This window comes from Fundulus heteroclitus, chromosome 1 (genome assembly GCF_011125445.2).
Source record: "Fundulus heteroclitus isolate FHET01 chromosome 1, MU-UCD_Fhet_4.1, whole genome shotgun sequence".
NCBI classification, from domain to species: domain Eukaryota; kingdom Metazoa; phylum Chordata; class Actinopteri; order Cyprinodontiformes; family Fundulidae; genus Fundulus; species Fundulus heteroclitus.
This window is the reverse complement of record NC_046361.1, coordinates 8,408,426-8,427,880: the sequence shown is the minus strand read 5'-3', so window position 1 is coordinate 8,427,880 and position 19,455 is coordinate 8,408,426. Positions and strand designations below refer to the sequence as shown.

The window sequence follows — 19,455 nt, the reverse complement described above, 5'->3', positions numbered from 1 at the left end:
AAATGTCTGTGGATTTCAGCACTGTGTCAAATAATATGATGACGAGCTGCAGTTCAGCTACTTGCAGCAAGCAGTCGGTCAATCGGTCATTGCACAGCTAATGCAATGCCTGGCAGAGAGGAACATGGAGCTCAGAGTGTGCCTTGGGAAGGCGTTCACATCCTTGAAGCTTTCCACGTTCAGCCACAAACTGTTTTGATTTTATGGGAGAGACCAACACAAGACAGGTACTAGTTGTGAAGTAAGAGACTTAGGATACATGTTTTTTTTTTAATAAAAGACAATCAAACAATTGTGTGTATTTGTGTTCAACTTTTATCTAGACTTTATTAAAACACCTTGTGCACATTTTCTTTGCAAAACAGCCACAGCTCAGTCAGATAGGTTGGAGAGTGTCTGTAAACATCAGTTTTCAAGTCTATTCGATTCTCAAATGGATTTTAGTCTGGACTTTAACTAGGCCATTCTAACACATGGATATGCTTTGACCTAAAATAATCCAGTCTAGCTATGACTGTACATTTCAGATCTTTGCCTTGGTAGACCATTGACCTCTGCTCCAGTCTTTAAATTGAAGAATCATCCCTCAAACAAACGCAGCTCCTCCATCCCGGCTGAGAAAAAGCCTCCCTCCAGCCTGATGCTGCCAGCACCATGTTTCAGTCTGGGCATGCTTAGTTCAGGGTAACATCCAGTGTCAGTTTTCACCCTCTCATAGCTTTCTGCATGTAGACCAAAAACGAACATTTTGCTCTCAGAGTACCTCATGTCAGTTCACATGTTTGCTGAATGCCCTGCATTACTTTTGGCAAACTGCATAAAAGATTTGTTGTGGCTTTCTTCTACCCAGTCCCCCATAAGGTCCAGATTTTTGGAGCGCACTACACATAGTTGAACCTGTTGACAGATCCCACCTGAGCTGTGGATCACGGCAGCTCTTCCAGAGCTACCATCGGACTCTTGGCTGATTCCCAGAATAATGACCTCCTTTAGCGGCCTGCCAATATATTTGAATGGCAATACCATTTTTTAAAACTTTTTTAATTATGTTTTTTTAATTAATTGATCAATTAAAGAGCACTCCAAAAGATGTTAAAGACGTGGATATTGTTTTATAATCCAACCCTCCTTTAAGTTTCTCATCTTTGGACTTGATTTTTTTGTCACCCTGACCTGCGTGATGTGTCCCTTTATCTTCAAGATGTGTTTCGATCAGGGACGTTCTCTAAAGAACCTCAGAAGCCTCTACAGAACAGCTGGATCGATCCTGAGGTTAAAATACACATACTTGGGCCCTGTTAGGTGATCTCTGAAGGCAATCGGTGGTACTAGATTTAATTTAGGGGTATCAGAGTCAAGGAGGCGGCCCCTTTTTTTATTTTTAATAGTAAAAAAATGATTAAAGCCTTTTGTATGTGTCTGCCGCATAAAACGCTGTTAAAAAACACCGAAGCCTGTCGTAAGGTGAAAACGTGATAAAACTGCACGGATGTTTTGGCGAGGCGCCGTGACCCCCGCGGTGCAGGCAGGTTGGGCTTTTTAACGCCGTCCATCTGCTGTGACGCCACGTGTTCCAGGTCGGGCTGTGCGCTCTGTGACTAGCTGGCCCGCAGGCTGGCAGAGAGGCGCAAAAACAAAAGATAACTCCCGTATGCAGGACTGTCCCAGACAGGAGCCACGTGCTCCAAGAGGGTAAAGAACAAAGCGTATGAGCGGTTTGGCTCAGCTAAAGCGCAGAAACAACAAAGAAACGAGAGAATAATTCCTGCTGCATGCCCGTTGTGTATTAGCAGCAGCGCGTGAATGGGTCCTAATGGGGGCATGGAGCTTTGGGAGGATTCAGTGCGAGCAGTGCAGCACCAAACTAAGACTTTCAGTGACTGCATACGTTTTACACGGGCGACCAAAATCCCTCTTTTGTCAGTACAAAAAAAAAAAACTGAACAAATGGTGAGTCACCACCAACCAGTGTAATTACATGCTTGTGCTTGCCTCCCGTGGTATCCCACTGTAGATGATTAGGATCAGATATAGTTTAGACAAAGCCTCCAAATCACCGAGTGGGCTCTTCTGTTTGTTACAGGCTCTGCGTTTTTGCAGTGGGTGTGTTTACTGTCGGCGTCTCGCAGGAATAATGGAAGTATTTGGATAAGACGCATCAGAGAAGGAGTCCAGGCTATGTCTCGTCCCACGTGGATTCTCAGATCCCCTTCCAGCCATCTATCCCTTTCCACTAAACTTTCTGCATGCAACCCCCTCCATGCGCACACCCTAAAACAGTATTAATAGTTTCCATGTTGAATCATCCTGACTGAATGCCTGGTGATGTTTTGTATATGTTGGTGGTTGAAAAACACCCCCCCCCCCTCTCTCCGCCCCACCCCACACGTGTGTTTTCCTTTCTCTCCACAAAGAAAAGTGTGCCGTTTCAGCTGAAACTTTCTCTCAATGGATAAAATGATGTTAATCCCTTGAGAGAAAATTTGAGAGCTATCCAGTGTCATGCCAATCCTGATACAGTCCAACTTGGACTGCTTTTCCGGGGCTTGCTTCTCATCCAGGAATTTGGGATTTCTCGCGAATGTGCCCAAGAATTCTCCCCTGAACAGAGTTAGCTCAAAATGAAAACCAGGAGCAACTTCTTTCAACAGTCTTTTTTCGAAATCTGGTGACAGTCTATGCTCCATTTTAAGTTTGAGGTTATTATACAGCTTGTTAGAAAGAATTGCTAGATATACAGTATTAAAAAGGAGGCTCGCTGTTGTAAATATTGACCCTTTGCATTTATATAATGTTTTGTTAATGTGTTTACTGTGATTAATGCATGCATATGGTGGAAAAATGCTGCAGAAATATTCAAGAAAAAGTGTTAGTTTGTGTGCTGAAACTTTTGTGCAGGAATAGTGACCTGGACCTGACCAACTCGCATAGTTCTGTGCACAGATTTGAGAAGAATGTCTAATCACACAACAAATCATTTAATTAGGAACTTATTGCTTTAGAAAACACATCAGTTCCCAACTCCCTTTCATTTCCTAGATTCTTTTAAGAACAAGTTTTGTTTTTTTGGTTTTTTTTGCATTCTTTCATTGTTTTTCTGTGCCTCCACCACATTTTTGATGGCTGCTAAGGTGGTGAGGAGTAAAATATAACCCCTGTTCAGATTGACAGGGTTGTCGTCTGGCTGGTGAACCTATTTACTGTTCTGAGTTACTGGGGAGACTGGGCCACTGGGGGAGGAGGGAGAAGCTGCTCAACCCAGCCTGTTTGGTCAGGTACAAGAAACCGGCAGGAAGGCAAAACAATCTAACTTTCAAAATAAAAGGAGGTTTCAGTTCAGTGGTGGCACACGTATTTGTCTCTACTGATTTCCTTTTGGTGCAGTGCCTGACCAGAAACTTCTCGTTTTTGTCTTTTTTTTGTGTGTGTGTGGTTGTTTTTATTTATTTATTTGAGATTTAACTCTTTGGCTCAGTAATTGTGACTTTGAATGCTGGTTAAGGAACAGACCAGAAGAAGGAGCATTACTCTAGTCTTCCCACGCCACCATTTTTAAACTTTATGACCACCTGATCAGACTTTATTGAATCTGCTCCACCGGATGAAAAAAAAAAAAATCATTCGATGGTAAAACAATGCTAAAAATGAAGATTATGTCAGTGGGTTGTTTTAGTGGCTTTAGTTCACACTAGAAAACGAGCGGATTCCTTTAGTCTCCTTGCTGCTAAGTTGCCTCGATAGCACAGGTTAGCTTTCATGCATATAGACTGGCAATATTTTATACAGCTCTAAATACTGAGTAGGAGTTTTTTTTTTATTCAAATGCAAATTTTGTTTAATAAACGTTTTATAAAGCACATGGGTAAAAAACAAAACAAAAATAAAAACTTAAATTTGGAATTCCGTGCATCATTAGCGCATCAGTTCATATCTGTGTGGAGATTGTGTGTTGTCTCTGAGCATAGGCGGGTTCTCTTTGAGCATTCCCCTTACTGCTTCCAGCTTCTAAGTAAGGAAAGTAGCTATTTCTTGTTGTAAAAGTTGCTTGAGGTGCAAGAATAACGTAATCACTCGGTTTATATAATTGACCATTTGTATCTAAATTTATTTGGTGCTGTAGTGGAGATGAATGCTGTCCTGGGACTGACAAGTGACTTCTGTCAGTACCAGGGTTTCTATATGCTGTATTTTTTCATACTTATTAACAATTGTATTTTTTTAAATTTGTTTGTTTGTTTTCATAAGTCAGATTTGGTTTGTAACCTTATAGTCCACCTAGAAAACTACAAGACGTCACAGTAAACCATCTTTGCCTCCCCTAAAATCCTACAATAGCAATTTTAATAGACCAAAAAAGATATGACAGAAAAGCAGTGATTTATTTTAGGCAAATAAAACGTTATATTTACATCCTTCTTCTTGCTGGTGCCGTTCAGTAACTGTCTGGATGTGGAGGGTGGGGCTCTAAACGCAGCTTGGAGGGACTGCTACAAGAAGAACTGGGTCACATGTGAGGGCGTTGCAATGGTTGAGAGACCCACCGCATGTTGAAAAGAGTGAAAACAATGTGTTTCAAGAGTTTCCAAAAGACTCCAATACAATAAAGAAACAAAAAAAAAAAAAATGCTACATTTGTTGTTACTTAATTATTTTGTCGCTATACTGGTCATTAAACTCACTAAATATGGCGGCCATGTCGCTAAGTTGCCACTTGTGATTTCCTCCTACACTCTTAAAGCACGCTTCTTCTGGAATTTAATGATTTAAACCCACATCCTGAAATCAACCCTGAGTTGGATTGGTCCATATTTGAACCGGGACTCAGTTGGCAACCCCCCAGTTTATATTCCCCTTTTCCTTCTGTTGAATTGTCATTTAATTTATTGTAAGGAATGGCAAACAGCTTACAGTAGTGCGCTTTACTCTAAGTCTTATTTTGAAATGTGTTTCCGGGGATCTTGTCAGGCTCTGCTGTTGTGTCTTGAGCAAGAGGGAGAGAGAGGGAGAGCGGTGCGTCTGGGTCCAAACTTTTTTTGCGCACACGTAGGGTTTTGAGAATCTGCCTTCAGTTTTTTGATTGAACCTGCGGAGGGTGTCTGATCATGCTCAGCGAAGAGGAAAGATAAAAAAAAAAGGCTTGCTGGATGTAACTCATGTGAATTATGCGCCTGGCAGTGATTTACTGACAGGGAGTGCGCTCCTCCGGGCTGCGGTGAATGTATGGTTGCGCCTGGAAGCCGTAAGATTGGTGATCTATTCTGCTCCAGCGGGACTAATTGACAGGCACTGTGATGGACAGCCGCATGTTAACATGGATGATGAAGGCGGCGGTGGTGTGGTCGCTCCTGCGCCTCTCGGCTCCGCAGAACCCCGCACCTGAAGGAGGTAACCGCTCTGAACCCAAATGTTTGGATTGTTTTTATTTTCTTCTTTCTAATATATTTATAAGTTTCATTTTTGGATTTGGGCTTTACTGTTCTTGAACGAAAGAATAATAAATAATGTCTTCAGTGACACATTTATATTTGACTTTCTTATTTATCTGCGTAATAAAAAATAAAATCAATCACATTTTTTTTTAATTTTTTTTTTAGCTACTGCCCATAAAGTGAGTTTGAATTAATTAATGAAACATTGTAGGCAAAGGAATGCCCAAACTCCTGCCATTAGGAAGCAAGTGCTGCTATGGTAAATGGAGACACTGTCTGCTCTCTGTGTGGATAAGGGTGGGGTTGATATCAGACCAGTGTTCTCGGGAAATGGCAGGAGTCCAGGTATAAGATTGTAAGTTGATGAAATCCCACTGCCTCGGGCAGGAGGGAGTTCCCAAACCAGAGGGCATCCAGGGACCACACAGGCACGCATCGCATGGCCTCTGGTGCTCCTCTGAGCAAAAAGGGGGGCCCCACATAATAATCTGATGTTATCTCATCGGCTTTATGATAGGGGGAGGATAAAGCTGTCCTCTGAGACAAATAAGGAGACTTTCATTTTCATAGGATTTATGAAATCCCTGTAATAAGCGAAAGAAACTGTTTCCATCCCATTCCTCAAGGTTTTCTAACTGTTAGGAAACACGGAGACTCTCTGCTTTGGTTTTTCCGCCTGTTTTTAAGCACGTCTTCCCCCTCTCTTTGCCAGCTGTGCTAAGTGACCACAGACTGTCTGCTTTGAATTTTACACAACAACATCAAAACAAATATAATTAGCTGGTAAAGGCTATGCTGTCATGCTGTATATATCAGAGGCTAAACTTAGTGGCTATGACACTTGCGGCTTTCCTAACGAGACCGTATTTTTATAACTATCCTATTAGTGAGTGGGGATCCGTTACTTTGCTGTTACCATTAATAGAGACCAGATGAGACAACTAAGCCTGCTGTAATTAGATGGCATAAGTGCATCTGGTGTGAGACAGCCTCTGGCATGTCCTCCTCCAGCATCGCCCCTGTATTTAGCTCCTTCCATGGTCCCACCACGTCTGACAAATTTGAGAAACGCGACCCCACAGCATGTTGCTGCCACCACCATGCTTCCCTGTGGGGTAAGGCTTAGTTTTTTGCCACCCCGTAGCGTTTTGAATCGAGGCCCGAATGCAAAACTTTTGTTTTCACGGGACCAAAACGCCCTCTCCCAAATTCCCCAAAAAACTGCAAATGTAACTTCTTATAGTTGCCTTTCAACAATGGCTTGTTTTTTTTCTCCCCCTGCCACTCTTCCACAGAGGCCAGATAGCAGTTATCTCCCTTTTATTTCTTCAGTTTCTTCCACCTGAGTTGTGGATCGCTGCAGCTCCCCCGGTGAACCCATGGGGCTCTTAGCTCCTCCTCTGACTAACAGACTCCTTGCCCTGCGTTCTGCTTCAGGCGGACAGCCATGCCTTGGCAGGTTTGCGGCCGAGCTTCGCATTTTCCGACGATGACTTACACACAGGGATGTTTATGAGACGTTCAAAGCTTTGGATGCTGTTTTTTTTTTTTTTTTTTAATCATCTAACCCTGCTTTAAACTTCTCCACAGCTTTGTCTCCGACATGTCCGCTCTGTCCCCCGGGCTTCATGATGCCGTGTGTTCCCCAATGTTCTCTAACAAACCTCTGAAGCCTTCCCAGAACAGCTGGATTTATGCTACCGCCGGGTTAAATGCTGTTAACGTTGAACGCCAGTACCGTTTTCAGATGATATCCATTTAGAACAGCTGTGCGCCTACATACAAGCATTTTGTGCCTGTTTTACAACAAGCCAGGTGAGGCTTTCCCACCACCACATTGATCAGGCATTAAACGCCCAATAACTCCCATATTTGCGTGCTAACTTTTACCTGCATCCGCCACAGACAGTAAAGTGTCTAGACAGCACTAGCGTTTGTAGACAAAGCCTCACCTGCACAAAGGTGGTGGCTGTGGGGGGGGGCTGGAGGGTGTAGATAAGGAACAGTCCACTAACTCCACTAACTCCAAAGTCCAAACAACAGGAGAGCTGTAAAGAATTCCTGGGATGTATGGAGAGAAAAAAAAAGGTGTGGGCATGGAGGTTGGCATGTGTACGAGTAAATGCATGATTTATCGGTGTGTGCTGCTTCTCAGCTTTCAGCACTCAACAGGAATCCAAAGAAAGCGAGAGCTTTCAAGGCCGTGTCCAAATCCGTGACTGAGTGAACTTACTTGTGAAGTCATGTCATTTCTTCCTATTGCTGTCTCTCACACAGTTTGTTTTTCTTATCTACTGGTCTGGCAGTTTTCCTATGGACGAGTGAACTTTCTGCACATCACCAGCCATATATCTCCCCTCTTTCACGCCGCATGCATGAGGATCCAGCATTCCTCCCCGTCTCTCGTATGGAACTGCCCGCGCTCCCCTTTCCCCCTGAACTTCACTCCATTTGGTGCCTCGCATTTCCCCACAGACCAGTTTTCTCTTCACTCCCTTTCCCGAATCTATCCAAAAACTTCTGTTTTGTCCACTGTTTATGCTACTTACTTAAAAAAAAAACACAGAAATAATTGAAAAGGGGTGGGGTTGTGTGCATGCCCCCTTTTGCTCAGTTCTTGAATGCTTTTTTTTTTTTCTCCATCGCCGCCTCTGAAGTTATCATAACGGGTTTCTTTGTTTGTTTTGATTGCTGCTTATCGCCACGTTAATTGGCCAGATTTGCTCCCGGCTATGTGCTGTTGTTGTGTTGCTGCTGACAATGATCTATGTAAGCTGTGATCACTGTAAAGTGGGGTTTTTTCCCCAAGAAGGTGGGTGTGAAAGGGAGAGTGTTCTATGGCAGGGACTTGTGGAAAAAATTGCTTAAGTGAGAAGGAATCACAGAGGAGTTTTATGACTATACATATATGTTTTTTTCTCCCCCCTCCACAGTGCTGAACTGCTGCGAGGGTGACGTCCTCTTTTTGGTGGACTCCTCAGGGAGCGTGACATACTACGAGCACGCCCGCATACTCTCCTTCTTGTCGGAGCTCCTGCTTCCCTTCTCCCTGGGAAAGGATCAAGTGAGAGTAGGACTGCTGCAGGTGGGTACCAATCCCCGCCTGGAGTTTGGCTTCGACAGATACAGTACCCAAAGTGGCCTCCAGGGGGCCTTGAAAACCATTAGACCCCTCAGGGGGGACACCAACACCGTGGAGGCTCTCAAAATGGCTAAGGATTGGGTTTTGCGACCCAGAATACCTGATGGGGCTCAGGAAAGTCTCCCGAGAGTGCTGGTATGGTTGACGGACGGGATAAAACCGGGGGATGTGATTGGACCGATGGCTGAGCTGCGGGAGGAGGGCGTGGCGGTGCTGGTGGTCTCCACGGGGCACAGCAACTACAAGGTGCTGAGGGAGGTTGTGAGTCCTCCTGTGGAAAACCACCTGCACTTCGTGCACATCGATGACATGAGCATCATCACGAAGGACCTGCGCGATGCTATCATTGGTGAGTTTTGCTACATGCTGTGTAGTATAATAATCCTCTTTGTCATTGCAACTGCAACATTCATTTCAATTAAATCTGGCCTCTGCATTTAACCCATCCCTTTTTTAGAGCAGTGGGCGTCCACTGTGCGGCGCCCCGGGAGCGTTCTGGTGCTAAGGTTCTTGCTCAGGGACCCAGAGCGGCAGTCTGTGGAATTCGAACCAGCAAACTTGTGCTTTTTCCAGGACGCAAGTGCCCTACTCTAACCACTAAGCCGCCACCCTCCTTCATATGAAGGATGAATAAAGCCACTCAGTTGTCAACATTTGTACAAATGTTCTGTTTGCAAACGTACGTGTCGCCCCCTGCTGGCCGTTAGCAGTAATGCAGGATGCCGACACTTCATCGTTGAGCAATTCTTTTAGCTGTACCCATTTTTTTTCCTCTGGAATGTCAGTGAAACGTGAAAGTGAAAGTCTCCAACAAGGACAAAACATATTTGCTAAACTGCCTGCGTTAGGTTGAAAGTAAAAAACTTTTACAGGATTTAAAACTTCAGAAGCTAAATATTTACAACTGACTTCTCATTTACAGCTAGCCTCGTGAGACCATCCTGATCTCGCGAGCTTTCAAGGTTTCACTCGCAGATCAGTCTGGCTACCCTCCGTTAAAGAAAATTTGGAGCCGTTCACCAAACGAACGTCCAATCAGCGTTGGCTTTGAGGCGGGTTGAGGTGTGACGCAACGAGAAGCGCAACAGTTCAGTCTAAAGAACATGGCGGCTTCAGTCGATGAAACTAGAACTAGCGTGGCTATCGAGCAAGTTTTATCGGAATTACAGAGTATTTCTTTGCTGAGCTAACGAGCCTTTACCTGCAGCAGCAAGAGTAGCTTGGCTTGTGGTTGTGTTTTTGTCGTCGCTCGTAACAGAGCGACGACGAATCTGATTGGTTTATTTGGCCCGTCTATCACCAACATAGGCCAATCAGCTAACCAGTATTTTCGCCCCTTCCCAAAATTACTTCAACGGAAGGTTTCCAGATGGATATGCGGAGCAAATCTATCTGGTGGAGTCAGGTAAATTTACAGCCACTTTTAAATTTAAACTGTAGTATTTGGCAAGTGTTTTTGAATAGTGATGGACTGATCAAGTATTTCCCTATTTTATTTGTGGTGTTTGAGAAAAATTGTGCCGTGTGTTTTTTGACCGGGGTAGTGTTTTTGGATTGAACAGAAAATGAGATATCTAGAAGATCATTCCATTTTTATGCATTAAAACATATTTACATATCTTTTTTTTCTTTTTGTCGAACTAAAAGAGGTGTATCAAGTTGCCGTCAGCTGAAATGTTTGCGTCCAATTTTTTGGTTTTGATGCTTTAGTGAATGGGGAAAATATCTGATTTTCCTGTATTCACTGGCTGACAAATGACCAGACAGAAAGTGGTGGCCTAGTGGTTAAGGTGTTGTGCTTGTGTCCTGGAGGTTCTAGGTTCAACTCCTAGAGACTGCCAGAATGCTCCCCAGGCACTGCACAGTGGCAGTTCCTCTGGCAGAGGACACTTTTTGTTGGAATATATTCTCTAGTTATTATCAAGGTATAGGATGCTAAAATGTTCAAGAAGTTATGTAAAACAAATCACCATTTAAGTGTACTCAGACTCCAATAAAATATTGATCAAAATTCCCCAGAAAAACATCTATAGGAATTTGCTCGTACAATGTTTTCCCAGAGTACCCTTTAAACAAAATTGGAGACCATCTTATTGCTGTAGCAGGTCTTTCCATATAGAATGGAAACAACTCCAGCGGGTTTGCCAATAAGGCACGGCTCCTTCCCTGATTTCCCTCCCCTGTAGTCTAGATAGGATGGCAGGAGACTATGAGACTCTGTGTGAGACTCTCTGAAATGTGACACGCCGATCTATTAGTGGATTAATGATTCAACGTCTTGTTCTACATCCTCCAATGCTATGTCAGACATGATGCGCACACACACACACACACACACACATATATATATACATATATTTATAAATACAGACTGGGGAGTTTGCCCATTTCTCAGACCGGATTAGGTAACTGCCATATTATTTTGCAGGGCCACTTCATAACAGTTTATGTTGCATGTAGAGGACATGATGCACAGCATATATAAAGCCCGTGCATAAGTAGGAGAAATGCAGTAGTCCTTAGTTAGCACCCAGAGATGTAATCGCAGATAGCAGTGTCTCTGAGGTATTAGGTTGTTTTTTTATTGCAGACTGTTACAGGGTTGGCTATTTCAAGTTGTCTTATTGCAGGAGTTAAGAATGCAGTTTAGTAAGACATATCTGGCTGCGGGAGGCTGTCTGAAGTCAGGGCATACATATTTAGCTGCCTGTTCTGCCATCCTCCTCATTGAGACTCATTAGGTTTAGCCAAATGCATTCTAGCTGCTAAATTGGGACATTCCGTCTATTTTTTTTCCATACATTTTTGATGCATCCAAGCTCATTGTCCTGTCCCAAACAGAGATAATCCGAGCCGAGCGCCTTCACGTCCGAGAGGTCTCCACCAACTCTGCCAATCTCCACTGGAGAGCCGTCCTGTCTGGTCTCGAGGGCTCCTACAAGATTCACCTGGGTGAGGTTTCAACTGGAGGAGGTGGCAGCGGCGGTGGAACCGGGACCAGCCCGAGTACTGGTGGAAATCCTTACCAGAGACTGGTTCAGCCGGCGGAGTCGAACAGCATCAGACTGACTGGCCTAAAGCCAGACACCACCTACTCTGTCAGCCTGTTTCCAGAGTCCACAGGACTGACATTCAACACACTCTCTACCACCTTCACAACAAAGCCAGGTTAGATTATCATGGACTGTGTGCAGAAACATCCACCTATTACCGGATAAAAACAGTTGAGCCAAGCTCTTAGAACGCCTTTTTTGTTTTTTCTTCAGTGAAAAAAATCTAACGTTCTTCTGTCATTTTTTTTCTTTTTATTTCTCTAGAGGTTGTGAGTCCAGCTGTTGTAACAGTCTCCGACTCGGGGCAGAGCAGCGTGCGCGTGAGCTGGGGTCCTCTGCAGCCACAGACTGTCACCAGTTACTACATCGAGTACTCTGCCCTGCCCGGAGGCAGCCTCCAGACCGTCACAGTGGACCGAACACAGAACTCCACTCTGCTTAGAAACCTGCAGCCGGGCACGACTTACCTGGTCACAGTTACTGCCCGGCATGCCTCAGGGAAGGACAAAGCAATGTCGGTCAAAGTTTGCACCCAAGAAGGTAAGGGTTGAAGCGAATTTGCTCCCCAAATGATGTGTTTGTTCTCGCACACTTGCCCCAATCCTGAAATAGAGATTAGGGTTGTCCCAATCAACATAACCCCCCACCGCCCGATTTGGAGTGCTACTATTGAAGAAAACACCAACATGCAGAAGTCCTGTAATCGTGGTCGGTCCAATGGGTGTTAATGGCAGCTAATTATGTGACACACTGCCATGTGTTTACGCTGTAGAATGGCTGGCTAGTTGGTCGTACAGATCGGCTGTCATTGTCACACCTTCAAGCTGTAAAGCCGGTGGACCTTGTCACTTGGCCGTCAAGGAGGGGATGTAACTCTCTTACTTTGAGGCTTGGAGCTTGTCCTCAACCCATTCTCTCTGCCAGACGTTTTATTTTTATTTTTATGGAAGGCGCTTATCGTAAATCCGTTGGCTACATTGTGTAGAACTTGGCAATGGCTTTCTCCAGCTGAACAGAAACAAAACTGAAGTTATTTATCTTTGGACCTAAAGAGGATCAGGCCCGAAATCTGGGTGTAGTGATGGGCTCAGACCTGAACTATCAAGGACACATAAAGACAGTTTGAAAGTCAGCTTTCTATCACCTGAAGAACATTTCCAGGATTAAGGGACTGATATCCCAACGAACAGGGTTCTTTCTTCTTCCGGGTTCCTCTCACCTCGCTTTCTGATTGGCTACACGTCACATTCAACAAGCTGCGTGGTCGTTTGTCCTCGGGGAACACCGCACACGCTAGGATGTTGGGTCAAGACAATCCGACATGTTGAAAATCCCTAGTTTGATGTTGGAGAGGTCCCGATGTTCCACCGAGTGCACCAGATCACTCTTAATACACTACACACTGCAGGGATGTCTCTTAAGATAATCTTAAGAGCCACGCCAATAATCAGGGCATGTTGGAAAAATGATTCTGCCGTGTGATCCCAGCATTACATGGCACAGAGAAACTTGGAGTAGCAGCAGCCAACACGGTCTCTTTTCTACAGGTACTGGGATTGAGTTTTGGTCGGGTCGCCCACACATATTACCAAAGACATTCCTATTTAGTTCTGACGTTTTTCAACTTCTCCAATCGTCTTGCCATATTAACCCTAACTAACCAAGCTTTCCTTGTCCAGTGACTCCAGCCCTGGCCGACCTCCAGCTCACCACAGTGGGAAGCGACTCCGTGCAGGTCGACTGGAAGAGCAGCGCGGATGGTCTGAGGGGATACTGGCTCACCTGGGAGGCGCAGGAAATCTCGGTCCCTGCCCAGCGCTCCTCCCTCTACCTGCCACCCGACTCTCTGTCCACCCGGCTCACGCACCTCCCCCCTTCCGCCAGAGTGTGTGTGTCACCCATTTACCAGACGGCGAGGGGGGACGGACTGTGCTGCACTGCACAGTTTCATTCAGGCGAGTTATTTTGGCTTATTGAGTTACTAACAATTACTTTCTGCGCTAAAATTACATTAGTTTCGATTGATGCCTTTTTTGCCATGTTGCATCCTAAATCTTTTTGCGGTGGCATGAATATATTCTTCGATTTTATTAGTTTTATCATTTATCTTTTTCTACATACCCATTGAACATTTTCACCTTTTGTTACGTTACAACCAAATCTTTCAATATATTTTAGTTGCAGTTTATGTGGTAGACCAACAGAGAGCAGTGCATTGTGCCGCACATGACCATGACCATACCATTCCCGCAGTGAAGCGGGGTGGTCGCGTCACACCGTGGAGACAGTGAAGCTGGTCAGAGTGGATGGGGAGAAGGATGACGTTAGATACGGGGCAGTCCTGGAGGAAAAGCCAAACATTCACACTGAGCTACAAAGGACTGGTTCAGATCAAAGCATACTCATGTGTGATGTGAGAACAGTGAGGGCAGAATACAAATGCATGCCACACCCTTTTTAATTAATCAAATTTTTTAATTGAAAGCAATATATAATTTTCCTATCACTTTAAATTTACACAGTACATTGTGCTGGTGAATGATGAAAACCTCCAATAAGACACATTGATGACCGTGGTTATACTGTGACAACATAGGCAAAGATGTATAGATAGATACCTTTGCATAGCATTTTATATTTTCAATTTAGATTTTTTTCGTTTATTGAAATATATCTATTTAAATAAATAGAAGAAAAATGGGCAAAAAAAATGTTTGCCTCTCTTTTGACGTTAGGAGGAAGCCTCTGATGCAGAGATTTTACAGATGATGGCGATGGTGGGGTGCTTGAGGATGCAAATGTACCAGTGGTGCGATTTCAACAGGAATTTGTTCTTGGCAACAAATGAGCACAACAAATCCCCTCCACCCATTTATTTACTGTAGGCCCCCCCTGAAATAAGGCCTCTCAACCTCCACATAGGGTTTGGTGGCTTTGTTCCAGTGTTGACTCTTGGTAACAGGTTCTGAGCCAGCAAAGGATGACACGAGGGTAATCGCCCTGTTGTCGTACCGTCTCGCAGCGCAGATGTTGTGGTTTGCCTCTGCCCTGACATCAAAGCGTCCTCTCCCCCTTTTCTTTAAGCTCTGCTTATCTTCGAGGACACAGCTGGATGGGCGCACTTGCCTTTGCTGCTCCCACACAACGTGAGCCGCGGTCAAGGAGCTGAATTACTAATGGGACAGAGGTGAAATAGTTGTCAGCGCAGATTTCATAGTTCTGACTGTTATGGATGCGTGGAGCCAAGCTTCATTACATCACCTGATTCTCTGAGTTCAGATCTGGCCTGTCCTCCATCGATGTTGCTTTGGCACACATCGAATTCACAGAGGACCCCGTTCTCTTCTATAATTCAAAGCCCCATGGGTGGAGTTTGCTCCGCTTATATGGCTTTATGCTGCTAGATTGCCCCCTGAACCCTCATCTCATCAACTGAGCTGTGCTCTTCACCCAAATCATTTAGATCAACAGAGTCCAGAACAATGAACCCGACTTAGAACCCCCTTGACCACTCACATCCACGCAGTCGAGAGTGTTTAAATCCTACACAAATTTTTATTTCAGGATCGGGAGAGATCGGCAAACACAAATAAGGACTCAAACACTGTTTCTGTTAGAATTTAAGGCCCACATTTATTATTCCCCACAGAACACAGCAACACAAAACAGCAAGCACTTCGCACACGCAAAGTAGCAAGCACTTAAAGCCTGGCAAGCTTTCAAACAGGCGTGTTGTTCCATCTCTTACCATGGTTAGGACTGGGAAGTTGGTCAGTCTGGTTAGAGCACAATCCACGCGGCCGGGCGTCCATACAACCCATGGCTGACTTCAACGACTGAGGGCGGTCCCCTCCTTTTTTATACAAATAAACAAAATATCAGATGGGAGCGAGAGTGGCCACTTCTCCCCCCCATCTGTTCGTCCCGTTTCCAAAACAAAACCGTTCCCAGCATCTCAGCAGTGTGTGAAGCAAAATAATATTGCAAACTCAGATAATAGCGCAAATATAAGCAAAATAAGGAATACAGAATCAGTCTTTCCCACAACACATTGTCATAGGTTCCCACCACAAGTTAAAACAAGTTATAACAAAATAACACATGTGGTGCTTAGTTTTATGTGAGCAACATAACAGGCACGAGCATATATGTTGCTCTTAGTTTAAAACTAACCAGTTTTTCCCCAAAATACATTGTCAAAGAACAAAAATAATTCTTTAATATATCAACAACCATCGTCTGGCTTTAGCTAATTGAGCAAACAGCGGCCAGAAAAACAGCCGTATATGTATTTTTTACAAATAAAACAGACACATTTATTTTCAAAATAGTGCTACTGGACTTGCACTATCTGGGCTTGAAATGCCACAATAATAAATCAAGTTTTCATCCAGAATTACTTAAATCTGTTCTAAGTATGTACAAAAAAATACAAAAAAACAATTAGAGTACTCAGTTAACCAATATTAACCATTACATTATATTTCTAGTAGTAAGAAATATGTGAACATTTGAGAGGTGCTATGTCCCCAAGTATTGTGCAAGGGGTCGCCATTTTGACTACCCTCCTTACCCAATGGTGTAAAACAACAACAAAGACATAAAAAGCTGAAAGTTTAAGGTGGTGCATGCATTCAACAATAATTTTGTGATTACATGTTATAGACGCTCTAATAATCACACAAAAAAATATTTCAGGGACTTTACTCACTTCAGTCAAACTTTCCTGGATGTGGGTCCACAGGAAAGTTTGCAAGGTGTATGACTTTATGGCCTGATGGTCAGAGCTATGCACATGTTTACCATCCAATGGCACTGCAAGGCTGAACAATACGGCTGAATGACTTTGTAAATATAGTCTTTTCTTTCAGGTCTCTTCTTGGCATAACTAAATGCGATGTTTTAATTTTACAGCAGTGGGCCTTAGAGACTGTTTATACATATATACACACCGATGCAAACTGAGTCCATCAGCATATACAAGACATTTTCATCAACTAAAGACATTTTCTTTAGTTGATGATGATTTGAATTATTGCTGCTTCATGCCCCAAAAATAGAGCCCAGGCTTTTCTGTACAAAATCCTTAAATGTGTTTTTCTTTCTCCCTTTAGACGCATCGGTTTATGGCTTCCAGTCATAGCAGCCCTGGACTGCGCGCGCACCTTACCAAACAAGGAGGGAGGATAACGAGAAAGAATGCTGACTTCCATCCATAATTCTTTTGCATGCCTCTCCCCCCTCTGTGGACATTATCCAGAAGAGATGTGGTTTGGCTCACGGAGCGCTCATGTGGAAGTGACAGACACTTCAGAATGATGTGGGACAAACCTGGCTCACACGCTGACTGCTAAAATCTGAAACCAAAAAAAAAAAAAAGTATTATCTGTTGTTATTTACCGTCTCGTCTGGTTTTTATGTGGCCTGTTGCTGATCTAAAATTCTTGGATCTAAAGAGCCAAGTATTTCACTGGAATATTTCAGTGGTCTGTTTTGCAGATTCAGAGCAGGGTAGGCTGCGAATGCTCATGTTTTCTCTGAGTTGTTTTGCAGAAGAGCTTTACAACATATGCACACCACGTGTCCAAATCAGCATTTTTTTTTTTTATCACTAACACTGAGGGAACATCTGATACACATTTGCTATATAAGTAATGTTTTAAACCTGTCCTTAAATCCCTTCTCTCTCAACACGTGCTTTAAAACTTTCATTGAATGTTTGTAGGGGCTCTGGGGAGTGCAGCAGGGTTACATTAAAAGGAAGTTCTGGATAACTGAATATTTAGCAATGCTTTGAGCTTCAAACACAGATCGCTCTCCGAAACCCGAGAGTTGCTGTATATGAAACACACGTGCGTAAGCTAAAAGTCACATTGAGTTGGTGTCAAGATATTAGTCTATATTTCATATTTATTTATCGAGAACCTTATAAGAACTAATGACTTGGATGTTCTTTAGGGATCCACAGTTTGATGTTCTGTGACTGTTACTGTTTTACAGCTTGTGTTTGCTGCCCCCTGCTGGCTTATTGCAGATCTTTCACTGTATCCATTTTTTTTTCCAATTAAAAACCTCATACAAGGTTTCAATAAACTTACTTAACATGTGTATTTAATTGCTGTGGTCCATTTTTAGTCATGTAAAAAAAATTGACCGACTGGAACACGCTGTGTTCTTTAAGCTCCTCAGATTTTACACAACAAGACGGCTTTATAAGTAAAGAAGAGCTTCTGTTTTCTAAACCTGTCTTCTAGAAGCGATGACAGGTAATATATCTCCAGGGGTCAATGGGCGACACGCAGTGTCCGTCCTGGTCGGGTCACGCTGAACAGACGACCAAGCATGTACACCCTCATACCTAAGGCAGTCAACCAGTCACGTTTTTTGGACTGTGTGAGGAAGCGGGAGTACCTGGACAGAACCCTCATATGCACAAGGAGAAGGGGTAGAGCACGCGGCTCATGTTAGGAGGCCTCAGTCTTCCATACAGCTGTCCAGGGTTCACATCCTGGCAGGTGGACCTTTGTCCCATTTTTTTCCCTTCTCTGTCAAACCTGTTTCCTGTCAGCCTGCTGTCAAATAAAGGCCACTAGTACCACTATCTTAATAAAACAAACTCCATTCAGAAGGACCTCAAGCTGGGAATTCTTCTTTTTCCTGTAGTCCATTTTTGTCACCTTCCCTACCTTTTAACATTTTGCCTCATCTTTTTCCCTTTTTTCTCCTTTACCTTTCTGTTTCTGTGTTCGTTGAATTTGAAATGATGTCCAATAAGGTTTTTTTGCATGAATATCAAGCGGAGGACTATAGCAAAAGCAGAAATGCTCCACTTGTAAAAGTAAATCCTTGGCACTAAGAAAGCAATTCTGAGCCAGACAGGCTACAAGGCAATTGTACCACCATGCAGGCTATTTTTCTCACATTGTTGGCTTTTTCTAAATCTGAACAGCATAGTTTTTGAAAATTCTGCACAAAAAAATAAAAAAGCGAAAGTATGCTTTTAGACATTTTCTGTCCTAAAAATCAAACATGTATACAAATTGTAAGCATTTGAATATAATAGGTACATAAGTGTAGACATCAATTGCTTTGACACTCAAAACTGAGCTCTGGTGCCTCATAATTTCCACTGATTATTCTTCAGAAGTTTCCACAATTTGACTTAAACACAGCTGGCGGAACATGATTGTCTGGGAGTTGGTTAGTGTGTCTGAGCAGAAGCCTGGCAATCAGGTTTGAAGATCCCTTAGCTGGGATTGTGTCAAAGCACGAATCGGCGGATAAATGCAAAAGAAAGTATCCAGCACATCCCCACATGCACTGGGCTGTCTCTTACTCAGAAATGGAGCCTCGCTATATCTGGTCACTCAACTGAACTGAGTAATCAGTAAGAGAGGTGACCAAGAACCCAATGTTCTCTAAGGTGGCGCCTAACTGCTGCATTTTAGCAATAGGGGAACCATCCACAAGGCTTCACGTTGCTGACACACTCCACCAATCAAGTCCATATTGTAGAATGACCAGCTGGAAACCACTACCCACTAAAACTACATGGCAGCCACTTCAATTTGGCTAAAAAGCTCCTTTCAGACTGAATCCGACATTCAGGCAATGTCTTGCCTGAACTCCAAGCATATCTAGAAAAAAGTTAACCTAGTTAAACCTAGTTAACTCCAGCTTTACTGTGAAACATTGTGGTGGCAGCATCTTGCTAAGAGGACGTTTTTGTGCACCAACAGATTAAAGAATTCAGTGTTGTTGTTGTTTTTGGAAAAAAACTCACTGCAGTGTTCTCTTGACCTCAGACTAAGGTGACAATTCATCTTCCGAC

General features: G+C 43.5%; 1 protein-coding gene across 1 annotated transcript; it reads left to right on the top strand.

The window, feature by feature from the left end:
• Positions 1-4,967: 4,967 nt before the first annotated feature.
• Positions 4,968-17,739, top strand: LOC118557442 (von Willebrand factor A domain-containing protein 1-like). Its single transcript, XM_036127480.1, has 6 exons — positions 4,968-5,385; positions 8,363-8,920; positions 11,413-11,739; positions 11,889-12,164; positions 13,304-13,579; positions 16,739-17,739. Exons 1-6 carry the CDS (start codon positions 5,292-5,294, stop codon positions 16,765-16,767), a joined length of 1,560 nt encoding a protein of 519 aa, XP_035983373.1. The 5' UTR covers positions 4,968-5,291; the 3' UTR covers positions 16,768-17,739.
• Positions 17,740-19,455: the final 1,716 nt, after the last annotated feature.

Excerpts from the sequence above, each read along its gene's own strand:
- LOC118557442 (XM_036127480.1), top strand. The coding sequence starts at position 5,292 with ATGGACAGCCGCATGTTAACATGGATGATGAAGGCGGCGGTGGTGTGG. Across the intron at positions 5,386-8,362 it reads GAACCCCGCACCTGAAGGAG|TGCTGAACTGCTGCGAGGGT; the intron begins GTAACCGCTCTG and ends CCCCCTCCACAG. Across the intron at positions 11,740-11,888 it reads CACCTTCACAACAAAGCCAG|AGGTTGTGAGTCCAGCTGTT; the intron begins GTTAGATTATCA and ends TTATTTCTCTAG.